This window comes from Leptopilina heterotoma, unplaced genomic scaffold (genome assembly GCF_015476425.1).
Source record: "Leptopilina heterotoma isolate Lh14 unplaced genomic scaffold, ASM1547642v1 Lhet_10, whole genome shotgun sequence".
Classification (NCBI taxonomy): domain Eukaryota; kingdom Metazoa; phylum Arthropoda; class Insecta; order Hymenoptera; family Figitidae; genus Leptopilina; species Leptopilina heterotoma.
The window spans coordinates 2,787,959-2,801,898 of NW_025110813.1; the positions used below are offsets into that span (position 1 = coordinate 2,787,959).

Consider the following 13,940-nt stretch of genomic DNA (forward strand, 5'->3'; position numbering starts at 1 on the left):
TAATTATAATAATTGAATTGATTAAATAGTAGAATATAATTGAATAATCAGTATAGAATAGAATTAGTTAAAAATGGAATAAAATTGATTAAATAATAGAAAAGAATTGATTCAATAATATAATAGAATTTATTTAATAAATTGAATATTTTCTTTAAATATTGCAAACATTATTGTAGTTCCAAAAATCATCAGTTTAACTTAGAACTAATTTACAGCTTATTTGAAAAAAGCACAAAATAGCGTGACGTTATTTTGTAAACGACCCCGAATCGGTTATTTGATTCAGATAAATTTTTTTCAATCTATTTAAGACTTTTATCAAAATTATTTAACGAAATATCACAAATATTTTCAAAATAAAAATAACTTTTTAAAACAGGAATCTTTACTAAATTTTTATTAATTTTGTTTTTCCGCATTATTAATTATTTTCTTTTTTTACAACATCTCAGTGCCCTAATTATTGATACATAATTTTTTTTTCTTTTATAAAGAAAAATAATTAAATTATTACTTTCTCATCGTAATATTTGTTTAATACCATTTTTTACATATATATCAGAAAACTCACGTTTCTTCGTGATTATTAAATAAATTGATTTTTCCATGAAACAATTCAGGAAATGAGAATAATTTTTATTTTAAATAATCTGTGATTCGAAAAATTATATTATATTTAAAAATTGTATTTGTTTTTTCTTTAAATTAATTTTACCTGTTAAATTTTAAGACTTTGTCTAAAGTTTCTAATTTTTGCATATTTATTTTTCCAAGGAGAGAAAAAAAATATTAAAAATACGATTTATAATTTTTTTTTTATTATTTATATTTAGATTTATGTTTAATCTTATATTTTCTTGTGTTCTGATAATTATGCATTCTTTTTCTCATTATATCGTTTTGTCAAAATAGAAATTTATTTTTTATCATTATTTTATGAATGCATTGAAATGAAAATGTTTAATATAACGCTTAGTTTACATGCATGCGTCTTGATAACAAAACGAACAACATAATTATATTTTCTTATATATTGTTTTATCATCAAGTCGGACTTTCAACTGAACATATTTTCTTCGTGAAACTGCGTCGAATCATTCATATTGTTTTATACACGCATATACACACAAAATTCTCAAAGAAAAGTTTACCATTTATGGAAAAAGAATTTTTTAAATTTCATTTTTATCGCTTTTAAAGAAGTGAATTTTTAATTTCGAAAATTTGAAGCTTGGCAAATTTCTTCTTTAGGAACAAAATACTCTATAAGCGCCAGCGAATAATAGATTGGTTAATTTTTTTTTATTATAATAAATGATTAAATAATAATAAGAATAAGAATAATATTATTACTTTTCTACACTGGAAAAAAAATTTAGTTGATTTAAATAAACGAATATTTGCCTATTATCAAAGAAAATATATTTATTTATGTCGAATAATTTTTATTTTCGTCCGGTGTTTGCTTCAAATACAATTTATTCAAATTCAGTAAAAATTATTTGAATCAAATAAATTTTTGTGTATATAGTTATTTGAATCAAATTGATTTTCTTCAAAAAAATTATATTCGAACACGGAAATGAAGCGAATACCCACAAATTTAATTACATTAGCGAAACTTTTTATTGTTACAAATAAAATTTTTTTCCGTAAACCAAATAATTTTTTACTATAAAATTATTCGACCAAATAATTTTTTACTATAAAATTGTTTGAACCAAATACGTTTTTTTTTTTTAATAAAATTATTTGAATCAAATAAATTATTATTTGATCCAAATAAATTTTGACCAATGTATAGTCTACAATATAACTGATAATTAATTAAAAAAACGAAATAAACCGCTATAGTAAGAATATAACAAATTATCATAATATAATTATAGAAGGAACAAAGTAGCGAGTGAAATAATAAGTTCTGTATAAAATTAACCCTTTATGAATCTAAACAAGTTTGGAGTATATTATTTTACATAGTTTGCGGTGCAGTGTGCAAACAATTTGTATTTTAATAATTACACTTTAATAGTTAGGAACATATTTGGCATACCATTGATGTGCAAAACAATGTATTGCATACAAATGGACTTTTTGAATTTCTTCGCTATCAACCTTGAGCCTCTCACTGCATCACGATATAATTCTTTTTTTTTAATCTTTTTACATTTTTACAACTCGATGTATAACAATTTTTATTTCCCTTATTCAAAATTTGAAAATTATTTTTTTTTACACTGGCGCCCTTTGTTTGAAACCAAGAAATTTTAAATTAGAAACTGAAAATTAAAAATTAAAATATTTCTATATACAAATTTTATGGGAAATTTTTACTTTTAAAAAAAGCGAGCGAGGAATAGTATTTTATTAATAAATTTAGTGTGAATTTTTTATAATTAATTATAATTGCAATAATATTTACAAACAATAAATTTGTAATTTATTTATTAATATGCGGAAAAATATATAGTAATAAATGGTTTTTATTTTCTTGAAAAATCAGGTACGATTTTAAATTTATTTTTTGTTTTTTTAATTTTTTTTTTCGCAATTTTCGAATTGTTGTATTCAGAAATAGTGTATATAAATATAAAAATAGGAAATGAGGTCAGGACTGATCTGACATTGACCTTCCAATTGAAAATGCAACACGAATAGCAATAAAGTGTCCTTTTATAATTGCACTAAAGAATTATCTATTCTATAATTTTTGATTTACAAAATTTTTAATGACAACAAGAAATAATTTTTTATTCTCACTTTCACCGTAATTTTAAGAAAAATAAAATTTAATAAATTATTAAATACAAAGAAATTAATGAATTTTAAACTCGATTTTAATGCCATATTCGTGTGAAGCTAATTGACTTGACCTATCACAATGCATTTGGCCTTTACCATAAAAAAGATCATCATTAACAGTACAACTTCCGACTTTGTTCATATACTTGATAGACTTGAAAGAATTATTTAAATTAATTTCAATTTAACTACTTAATTTTAATAACATTTCAATCAGATTTTTTTCTCTTTTAAGTGTCGTGATAAAATGTTTATAATAATAACATTTAACTAGAATTTAATATTAATAACAAAAATAAATAATAGACACAAAATATAATAACAAAACTAATGACAAATAATATTATCAACAATATTATTAATTAATTAAATATTATTAAATTAAAATATGGTGAATTACATATTTATTTATTATTTATTTATATTTGGGGGCGGGTGGCGTTTTTAAAAAAAAAATTTTTTTCCTTATCCTAAATTTATTAATTATTATTTTATTTTTACATTCTTTGAAAGTTGAAAACTAAGGAAAATAGTCGAAACAATTCAGCGAGAAAAATCGGCTTTTATTTTATACATTTTTATATATATAAATAATTGTTATTTAGAATAAAAAATTATTAATTGTATAGATGGCTCTTAATCCAAAGTCACTTTTACCATCATTAGAGATATTAATATTTAGAAATCGTGAAGGTTAAATTTACTGATGAATGGAACAAGATGGAATATATTATTATCGAGAAACAAAAAAAATTATTAACCGTTTATTGCCTTTCTTTTTATTACATATCAATGAACTGCAAACGAACAAAAAAAAAATTAATGTTTCTTCATCGTGCATTAATTAAAATGCAAATTTTTATAATTTTAACATTCACTTTTAAAAAATTTTTTATTCGCGCAATAACTCAGTGATAAATATATACTCGAACACTGAATTTAATCGTTTAAATTCAAAAACTTGTATATCCTGCATTGTTAAATTACAATTTTTTTTTTTTTATAGTGAAATAAAAAATATTTAATTATTCATTTATACTTGTTTATTTAGAATATAAACGGATGATTATGTGTGTTTATGGTATTTTTCTTTAAGAATAATAAATTTTACAATAATTAATTATATTTTTTAAGTGTGAAAGTAATGAACTATATTTATTATGGTGTGGAAAAATAATAAATTATTTATTATAATTTCAGAATATTAAATTATTTATTATAATTTAAAGAGAGTAAATTATTTATTGTCAATTAATCAATTATTTACTATAATATTTAATAATACTTGGAAAAAAAATTTGATTTATTCAATTTAAACAAATTGATAGTAAAAATAGTTAAAAATTATGAATATATATTCATAAAAATTACTATTTTATTATTAAGATAATTTATTTATTGCCTCCACTCGAAATAAAGAAATGAGACTTTTACTTTTTAAAAATATAGTTTTAAAAATTTTAATCCAAAAAAATACAATCGATTTGTAAAGAAAATAACGAATGTATCAGAAAAAAAATGAGAACATTTCCGGAAAAAAATTTTAACAAAGAGTCTACCTGCATTTTAGCTGAGTTGAGATCGTATTAATGTGGATGCTGTGTGCATTCAGGTATTTCAGTGTGTGAAAAACATTCATCTACCTGCTTACGAAAACATACCCACGTGATTTTTGTAAAATCATTGATGCACCCCAGTGGAAGCAGTTTTGCGGAAAAAATTCGGCTTTCTGAACAAAATAACCTTTGATGAAATAAGTTTTTTTTAGAATTTCGTAAAAAAATTTGTTTTCTTTTCTGACTAAAGCAAATATTTTTTTTTGTTTATTTTTTATTTAAATTCCTTTTATAATTTTTTACATTTTAGTTGTTTTGGTAATTTTTTATTTTAATTATTTTATATATTGTTTCTTTTATTTATTAATTTATTTTTTATTTTATTTATTCAATTATTTTAACAACTTTTCAGTATTGAAAATTATATCATTTACTTTAAATTATCCTATTATTATTTGCTTCAGTAATTTTTCATTATTTCCTATTTTAATAATTTTGATAACTTTTCATTGAAATAATATTTTTAAAAATAAATTTTTATTGATTTCGATTTAATAAATTGTTATTGATATTGTTTTAATAAATTTTTCTTATATTATTTTAATTATTTTTTATCAAATTATTCCAATACCAAATCTTTTAGTGCAATTATTGTAATAATTTTCTTTTGAATTTATTTTTATAATCCTTTATTAAAATTGTTTCAATACCTATACATACATATATACCTAATGTCTTCTTGAAATTATTGTAATAATAATATTTTATTATTTTCCACTTCAATATTATTTCGATAAATTTTTTTTTTTGAAAATTGTTTCCATAAATTTTTGTTTGACAATTATTTTAATAATTTTTTATTAAATTTGTTTTAATACCTATTTACTAATATTTTATTAAATCTCTTGTAATTATTCTGTTTTGAAATTGTTGTAATATATTTTTTGGAAATTGTTTTAATACCTAATTTTTTATTGAAATTATTGTAATAATTTTTATTGACATTATTTTAATAATTGTTTATTAAAATTGATTCAATACCTAATTTTTTATTGAATATATTTTTATAATCGTAAAATTGCTTTAATACCTATTATGTTTTATTGAAATTATTGTTTTAATTTTGTATTGAAATTATTGTAATAATTTTAACAATTTTGTATTAAAATTATTTTAATATTTCATTAAAATTTTTTAAAAACTTATTATTTTCAACTATTGTAATTAACATTTCTCAATTATAAATTATTAATATTAATACACCCACAATCAGTGAATTTTTTACAAAATGAATTTTTAATGAAACTCAATTTTCAAATAATTAGAAAAAACGAATTTTGAATAATATTATTGTTTTTGAGAGAAAAATTATTATTGCATATATCGTTTGATTTTCTTGAACTTTATAACACATTTGATATACTTTTTTTTGTTTGGCAATGTACGAAATGTAATTTTCGCAATCCCTTCTTTTAACAAGCCAGCCACTTCTCTTTTTTTTTTTTTTTAATACACTAATTAGAAAGCAGATGTGGAAATTTATGACGTGCAAATCGAGATTGACGACAACCTTAACCAGCTATTTCATTGTCTACTGCAATATAATTGTTACGTGTTCTATAATTATATACATTTTTATTCTGAAATCTTATTTTAAATCATATTTATATTCGAATAGAAAAAATTCAAATTCATTTTGTTTCCGAATCACTCAATTTTAAAATTCGAAAAAAAAGTTCCTTTTTATTTTAATTACTCACAATGGCAGAAAAAAAATGTCTTCAATTTTAATTACGTGACAGAAAAATAAAATTTTGAGAACTTACATTCTTTAATGAAAACAATTTTTCTGTTTATAATCATTTTTATGTTTAATAATTTTTTTTCGTAAATATATATATCAACGAGAGTAAATGTTTTTTTTTCTCCTGATAAAAAAAAAATTCTCCATATTTTTTTGATTTTCTTAAAAATATTTTTCCGAAACAAAGAATGAAACGTGATTAATTATTAATTGTCTTTGGAAATATTAAACAAACGAAAAAAAGGTTACTGGTATTATTTAAAAAATGTTCCGGATATGCAATTACCAATATTGATAAAATTCTTTCCCCCGTGAAAAGTTAATATGTGCAGATTGGACACGTATTAAATATTAAAAGAAAAAAAGAAACAATCGTTGATATTAATTAATAAATTAATTGGTACAAAGTGAGGTAATTATTTCCTTTTGCTATCAATTAAATTGTTTGAATTAAAAAAAAAATGTGTCACATTTTGTGATATTTTCTTTTTGCAGGCACGTTCTTTTTAATTGTAAAATAAAAATTGTTACACGTGGAAAGCTTATGTTAATATTCATTAAATATTTTTTAAATTAAAAATTATTAAATGAATAATTATTAAACTAACAATTATTAAATGAATAATTAACAAGTTAATAATTATTAGGATAAATAATTATTTTTTTAAAATATTTTTTAAATTGAGAATTTAAAAAATATCTTCCAAAAATAAAAATTGAATATATTCGGTAGGGTAAATTTCATTTAAAAGCAATTTTCTTTTTTTTTGACAAAATTGATTTTCTGTACTTGCAGTTTATTTTTTATTTTCAAAATGATAACATCTTCATTTTTTTTCTTGTTTTTGTATAAAAATAAAGTTGCGCTGTAAGTTCAAAGATAAAATAATGTGTTATGTAGAATTAAAGTTTCAGCATTCAATGTATAACAAACACAATTGACTGGGCTTATTTGAAAATTACAAATTTACATCATTTTTTTTTTGTTTCTCATTACATCGTAGCATGTTGCACGTATGTACAAATAAAATTGTATAATAAAAATCGGATAATTTTCTTTTTCAACTTTTTTTTTTTTGCAAAGTACAAATATCACATCTAGAGGAGACTAAATTCAGTAACTAACATTAAGTAAAATCATCAATTCACACCTTAAATTTACACGCAAATACCATTTAATCCGCGGATTAATTATTTCACATTTTGGTAGACCTTTCTCGCATAATTGCAATATTTGTTTTTTTTATATTTCGGCTGTTATTCAACCCTTGGCATTTAATTTATTTCAATTTACATGAGACAAAATGTTTTTAATTATTTTTTTTTTTTGTTAAAATATTTTACTAATATAATTATGCATTACTTATGTACTTAAAAATAGTAAAAGATTTCCGTGCCAGAGAAACTATTTTTCATTAGAAAAATAAATATTACAGTATTTACTTATATTTCAAAAATTGGAACAAATGAAATTATTAGAAATGAATAAAAATTGTTTCATAAAAAAAATATAAGAAGAAAAATGATTTTGAAAAATGCAAAAAAAAAGAATTGCGGGAATGAAATAAAACGTAAAAATGAAACAAAATTTTAAGAAAAACTGGTAAATTTCATTTTATTGAAAGATAAAAATATATTTTATAGACAATAATTTATAGACTAATCTGAGCGAGAAAGAAAAATAATAATAATAATAAATGGAAAAAAATAAGGAACAAAATAAAAGAAAAATGTGCTCATAAAAAAAAGTACACTCTCTCCCGAAATATTGATGAGCTTTGAATTTATCAAAGTGATAATCATAAATTATATTATAGTGTAATTCAATTACGCACTTTTCTTTTTTATCGTATTAAAATTATATATTTTTTTTTATGTTTTTCTCTTCTTTAATGGACTGCTGGCGTAGACATTACTTGTGTATGTATATTATATATATATTTTTTTTTAAATGTGTATTATACTGTTGTCCTAAGTATGGATAGGATAAAATGAAGACCTCTAGATTATGGATTTATTTGAATGCGTCGACATGGCAGTCCATAGTTTTAAAACTTAGTCTTTGCGCTTACGATTCTGTTGTTCCTAAAAGAAATTATACTTTGTTAAGAATAATTTAATAAAGCTTAGGAACTAAAATTAAACTGGGTTAATCCAATATATGACAATGTCTATGAATAAAAAAAAAATAAAAGTTTTTTTTTCCCTCTTGAAAGAAATTGTCATTTTGAAAAGACGAGAATTTTGCAAAAAAAAAAAAAATGATAGATTTTACTATCGCGGGTCGTTTATCAAATTAACCGATAGTAAATATTCTATCCTTTTTTTATGGAAAAAAATAAAAAGATTCAACAAATAAATCACTAAATAAAATAAAAAATTCTATTTTATTTTGAACAATATTTGTCGAGTTTAAATTACATATTGTTAATTTTTGTTTGCTAATGTGAAAATTAACATCACGATAATAAGGTACAAAAAGAGATCATTTAATTGACAAATTAATTGCAGTATTTTTTTTAAAAGCAATTTTTTCTACTTTTTTTAATCTTCTTTTTTCGTTTAAACTTGTTTACTTTTATTTTAATTGCATTTAATAATTTAAAACAATGGCTAATTAGTTTTCGATCGGTAAATGAATATTTAATGGAACTAATTATTGTGCATATAGAATAATTAGTTTTATGATAAAAGAGATTAATTTTATGGGTCAGTTCAATTAATTATTTAATCCATAGTCATTGCGTACTATTTTTATTCATTAAATATTTGTTTGAAATATTTCCAACTATTTTTTATCTATTTTTAACAAAGTATTTTTAAATATTATTTTTATCTATTCTTGACTACCTATTTTTAAATATTATTTTTAAATAGATTTTCAAAATTTATTTTAAAAAAAGTGAATTTATTAATTAAAATTTCAAATTCAAAAGAAAAAGATCAGAATTTAGAAACAATTATTCTTTTCGAAAAAAATACATATTACTCAACGCCTGGGGGAAATATTCATCTGAACATTATTTAGTTTCACGATCAAAAAGTAATTTAAAAATAATGCATTAAAATAAAATCTTTATCAAATTTTTAATTTTTAAAAATAAAATTCTATTATTAATTTTATTAGTCATTAAATAATTTTCTTATTCGACGTTTCTAAAATTCTGAACGTTTAAATGAACGTTTATTTGTTTCTACTTCAAATTAAAAAGTTATAAAACCTCTAAAAGTTAAATTTAGGTTTTTAATTTTTCTTATTACAATCTATGGAAATATTTACAATGAAAAATTCGTTCACTTGAAACTTCAAAACTTGTGGATCACTATTTTCTTTAATAATTTAATAAATTTAATTTTAGTTCACAATTTATTTTATTCAGCACCTAATTTATTTTACCTAGTACCTACTTTATTTTGTACCTAATTTTTTTTTATTTGGTACCAAATTTATTTTATTCAGTGATTTAATAAATTAATTTTGAATTAGTTTATTTAGTGGAAAAGTCGCCGTTTGTGACCAAAATACTTACTTTTTGCGTAAGAATAACGAGAAGATGACGGAAAACATTGATGAAGTCAATGAAAAGATCGAGAGAGTGCATGATAAAGTCTTTGCTGCCCATTCTGTGCTTCTCGACAATCAATTGCGTGTCGTAGAGAATAAATCCACACATTATGAACAGACCCAAGTACAAGCGAATTTGATAGAGAATTGCCACTCTCAAGAATAGATTGACAAACGAGAAGAGAACAGTCAAATTTAGCAAACTAATTAGAGGTCCTCCAAGATATAGCCAGCTTCCTCTATCGGCCAATAATGATGAGATGCTGAATGACACAAAGATAAGTGACGTTGCTGAAATAAACAAAATTAAAAATTAGTCACTAATCAAACCATTCATTATATTAATTAATTAGTAATATTAATAAATATAATAAGAATAATAATAAAAAGAATTATTATTATTTAATTAATAATTAATGAATAAAATTCAGGGTTGCCACAAAAATTTAATTTTGTTTTCCCCTGACGATTCCCTGATTTCCAGACAAAATTTTCTCTTTTTCCCTGACCCTAAAGAATATTCTGATTAATTCTAAAAATGATTAGATACTACAAAAAACGTTATATTATATTTATTTATACTAATATCTTTAATTGTAAAATTATTCGAATTAAAATTGAATTAAAAATAATTGAATTACAAAAAAGAATTTTATTATTTACGAAAATAATATTGAATCCCTGTAGAATTGAATTGAGGAAAATTTGTGAAAATAATTGAACTTCGAAGAAGAATTTTATTATTTATAATTAGATAATTGAAATTTTGTCAAGAATGTTAATAAAATTTTGTAGAATAATTGAAATTTTTGAAAATAATTGAAATTCGGAGATGAATTTAATTATTTATAAAAATAATTGAAATTTTGACGAGAACTTAAAAAATTTTTTGAAAATAATTAAAATCAGGAGAAGAATTTTATTATTTATAAATATAATTGAAATTTTGTCAAGAATGTTATTAAAATTTTTGAAAATAATTGAAATTCGGAGGAGAATTTAATTATTTTTAAAAATAATTGAAATTTTAACGAGAATTTTCAAAAGTTTTTGAAAATAATTGAAATTTGGAGAAAAATATTGTATTATTTATAAAAATAATTGACATTTTGACGAGAATGTTTTTAAATTGTTGAAAATAATTGAATTTCTGCGAAGAATTTTATTACTTTTAAAAATAATTGAATTTCTGCAATCATTTTTGTAACTTTTCCAAAATTCAATTATTTTTAGTGTTTTTAACTAAAGTTCTTCTATAAATCCATTTCTTTTCAATAATTAATTAAATATACAAAACAAAATGTAACTAATTTTTCAAAAATCTGAAATCTTTAAAATTTTTAATTAAATTCATTCAAATTTGAAATTTTATAAAATTTCAAATTAAAACCTTCCGAAGTTCATCAATTTATGAAAATTGTAAATGCAACTCTCTTAAAAGTTAAAATTAAAATAATTTTGAAATATTAAAGTAAAATTATTCATTAAATAATTTCTAAGTAATTGATAGTTCTTCGAGAATTAAGTTATTTAAAAAGTTATTGTCAGAAATAGAAAAAATTGAAAGTTTTCTATTAGAATTCGTGGTCATTTCATAGTTTATGAGGCAAACAAAAAAGGCAACTCTGAAAACCCATTAATTATTAATATTTAAAAGCAAGAATAAAAAAAAAGAAACCACTAAAATTTACAAATGTGAATAAAAGAAATTTTCGATTTTCATTTTGAGAAAAGTGATTTGATTTAGAAAAAAAAGTACAAATTGAAGTATTGAAATGAAAAAGAATGCAAATATTTGAAAAAATGGAAAAAAAGAGACAAACACGAGTGGAATTTAAAATAAAAAATAATAATATAAATATTCGTGGAAAATTCAGACAATAATTGATAATAATTGATAAAATGTTCAGAATATTTTTTAATTATTGCATGAAAAAAGTTTTCCTTTAATTCTAGAGGAATTTTAAATACTTTTAAACAATATTCTCTATTTTTTTTTATTTTCTTGTAAATACGTTATCTGTACTTTTTAATATTAATTTTCAAATTAATAAGTTCTTTGACCTTGGAAATTATTTCCGAAACGTAAACATAAATCAATAAATAATAAAATATAATGGAAATTTCTCTTAATTTGATATTTTTATTTCAGTAATGTTTCTTTTTACGAATAAAATAATTTTGTACTTTATTTTATTTTTAAGTTAAAGCTTTTTCCTTTTTTAAAAATATATATCAACAGTTTGTAAAGTTCTTTTCTTTATCAAATTGTGGATAAATAGCTAAACGATTTAGTTTATTGCTTAAGTGTTTATGCAGAAAGTCAAATAACAATTTACTTCATAATACATAATTTAACATAGAATTTTAGTAAAAAAATTTACTATTTATTGAAATATTTATTTAAATTCAATTTTTGTTTTTCAAAAAATAATTTCGCAATTTCGAATTTTCGTTTTTTAATTATTTTCTTTCAAAATTAAATTAACAGATTATGATTTAATTGTAAAACCAAAACTGTAAAATTTGTATGGGGACCAAAAAAGATCTCATTTTAATTTGCTGATTTCCTACTTTCAAATATATGAATAATAAAGGATATGCTTTCTCTTTTCAAAACAAGTTGGCGAAACTTTTATGAAATATTTGAATAATTAAAATAAGCTTTTGTCAAGTTTTATCGTCTTTATATACTGTTAATCGGTAATTTCTGCGTAGTTCTTAAAAACCACTGTCTACCATTTATTTCATTATTCGCTATTTGAAATTTTTAATTTATTAATAAATTTAGGTAAAAGTCTATTCGTAGTTTTCAATTTAAATTCACTTTCTTTACACAAAAAAAAAAATTTTTACGATGACGAAAATAATTTCCAAGAAATCAATAGTATTTTTAATACACTATTATCATCACACAAAATATAAATAAAGCAAATTAATTAAATTATTTCAAATTAATTTAATTTAATGATAAAAAAAATGTTATTTCAATTCTTTGTTTTGATGATAATTGAGAATAAATAACACACGTAATTTTCCCACGACTAAATTATACTCTTAATGAGAATAAAATATCGTGATTAACATAAATAATATATAATGGCTGTCATTGTAATTGGAAGCAAGGAAAGAAAAAAAAATGTGAATAACTAACCCAAAAGAGACGTGACGACTATACTTGGGTCCACGCTAATAACAGCTTCCAAAAGGGGTCCCATTCCCAATCCTGACAAGAATGTGAAACCCAATAGATAACCGAGACGTATTTTTTGATTTTTTCCATTATCAGGTGTGCAAAGAAGAGCAAAAAGAAGACCTAACGCTCCCAATGTGGACATTAATCCTGCCTGGAGAATTTCTGTGTACATATGAACGTATGCTCCAACGCCTGCTGAAACCGTCGACATTGATAGGCATCCGTAGACATTTTTTAAATGTTGTTTCAACGGTGCTTCTCTGAAAAAAGGAAAATTTCCCCTGCAGTTTCTTGAAAAACAAGAAAAAAATTCGCTACCTTTCCATTATATAAAACGTGTATTTGAAAAATAAATCAATTTGACATTGAATATATATCAACTTTATAGATATATTGTCTTTCGATAATTAAATTACAGCTAAAGAAAGTAAAATTGACATATTATAAATTGCTGCGCAGAAAATAATGGATTCTTTTATTATCTATTAAAATAAAAATGAGAATCAAAAAATATACTGTCATTGTAGTATATAAGTAGTACACACTGGAAAGTTACATCATTTTGATAACTACCTACGTGTTCAAGAATCGTCTGATTATATTAAAATCTATTTTCGTAACTACATGTTAAAGTACAAATATATAAAAAAGAATGTTTATCGCTTATACTCGTGAGAGAATGAGCGGATACAAAATAAGTAAACAAAAGATATTTTTGGAACATAAAGATGAACATTTGAGAGTAAACTTACAGTCTGGCGTTGAAGGAATTAACAAAGCTCGTTAATGTTGGTGCCATGATTTTAATTTTCTTCTTTCGTTTTAAATTAAAACACTAGTTACACTTATGTTGCAAACACTTCTGTTTTTAATTTTATACTGATCTAGAATGATCATGAATCGCCAAAGTGATACTTTTTGTGGACACGTCAGTGATATTTCTATGGTATATATTTTCTCTTGATTTCTCATTGGCTGAAAGTTAATGAAGCTCTGACGAAATGACAGTTTAAT

General features: G+C 21.4%; 1 protein-coding gene across 1 annotated transcript; it reads right to left on the reverse strand.

The window, feature by feature from the left end:
- Nucleotides 1-7,753: 7,753 nt before the first annotated feature.
- Nucleotides 7,754-13,879, reverse strand: LOC122498432 (probable Bax inhibitor 1). Its single transcript, XM_043606153.1, has 4 exons — nt 13,679-13,879; nt 12,885-13,186; nt 9,696-10,021; nt 7,754-8,250 (listed from the first exon to the last, which is right to left on the reverse strand). The coding sequence occupies exons 1-4, from the start codon at nt 13,723-13,725 to the stop codon at nt 8,221-8,223; spliced, it is 705 nt and encodes a 234-aa protein (XP_043462088.1). The 5' UTR covers nt 13,726-13,879; the 3' UTR covers nt 7,754-8,220.
- Between the last annotated feature and the right edge of the window lie 61 nt (nt 13,880-13,940).

What these genes read in the sequence shown, in the direction of transcription:
- LOC122498432 (XM_043606153.1), bottom strand. Translation starts at nt 13,725, where the DNA reads ATGGCACCAACATTAACGAGCTTTGTTAATTCCTTCAACGCCAGACT. An exon ending in AATTCCTTCAACGCCAGACT is followed by an intron (nt 13,187 to 13,678) that starts GTAAGTTTACTC and finishes TCCTTTTTTCAG; the next exon opens with AGAAGCACCGTTGAAACAAC. An exon ending in TCGTTATTCTTACGCAAAAA is followed by an intron (nt 8,251 to 9,695) that starts GTAAGTATTTTG and finishes AATTTCTTTTAG; the next exon opens with GAACAACAGAATCGTAAGCG.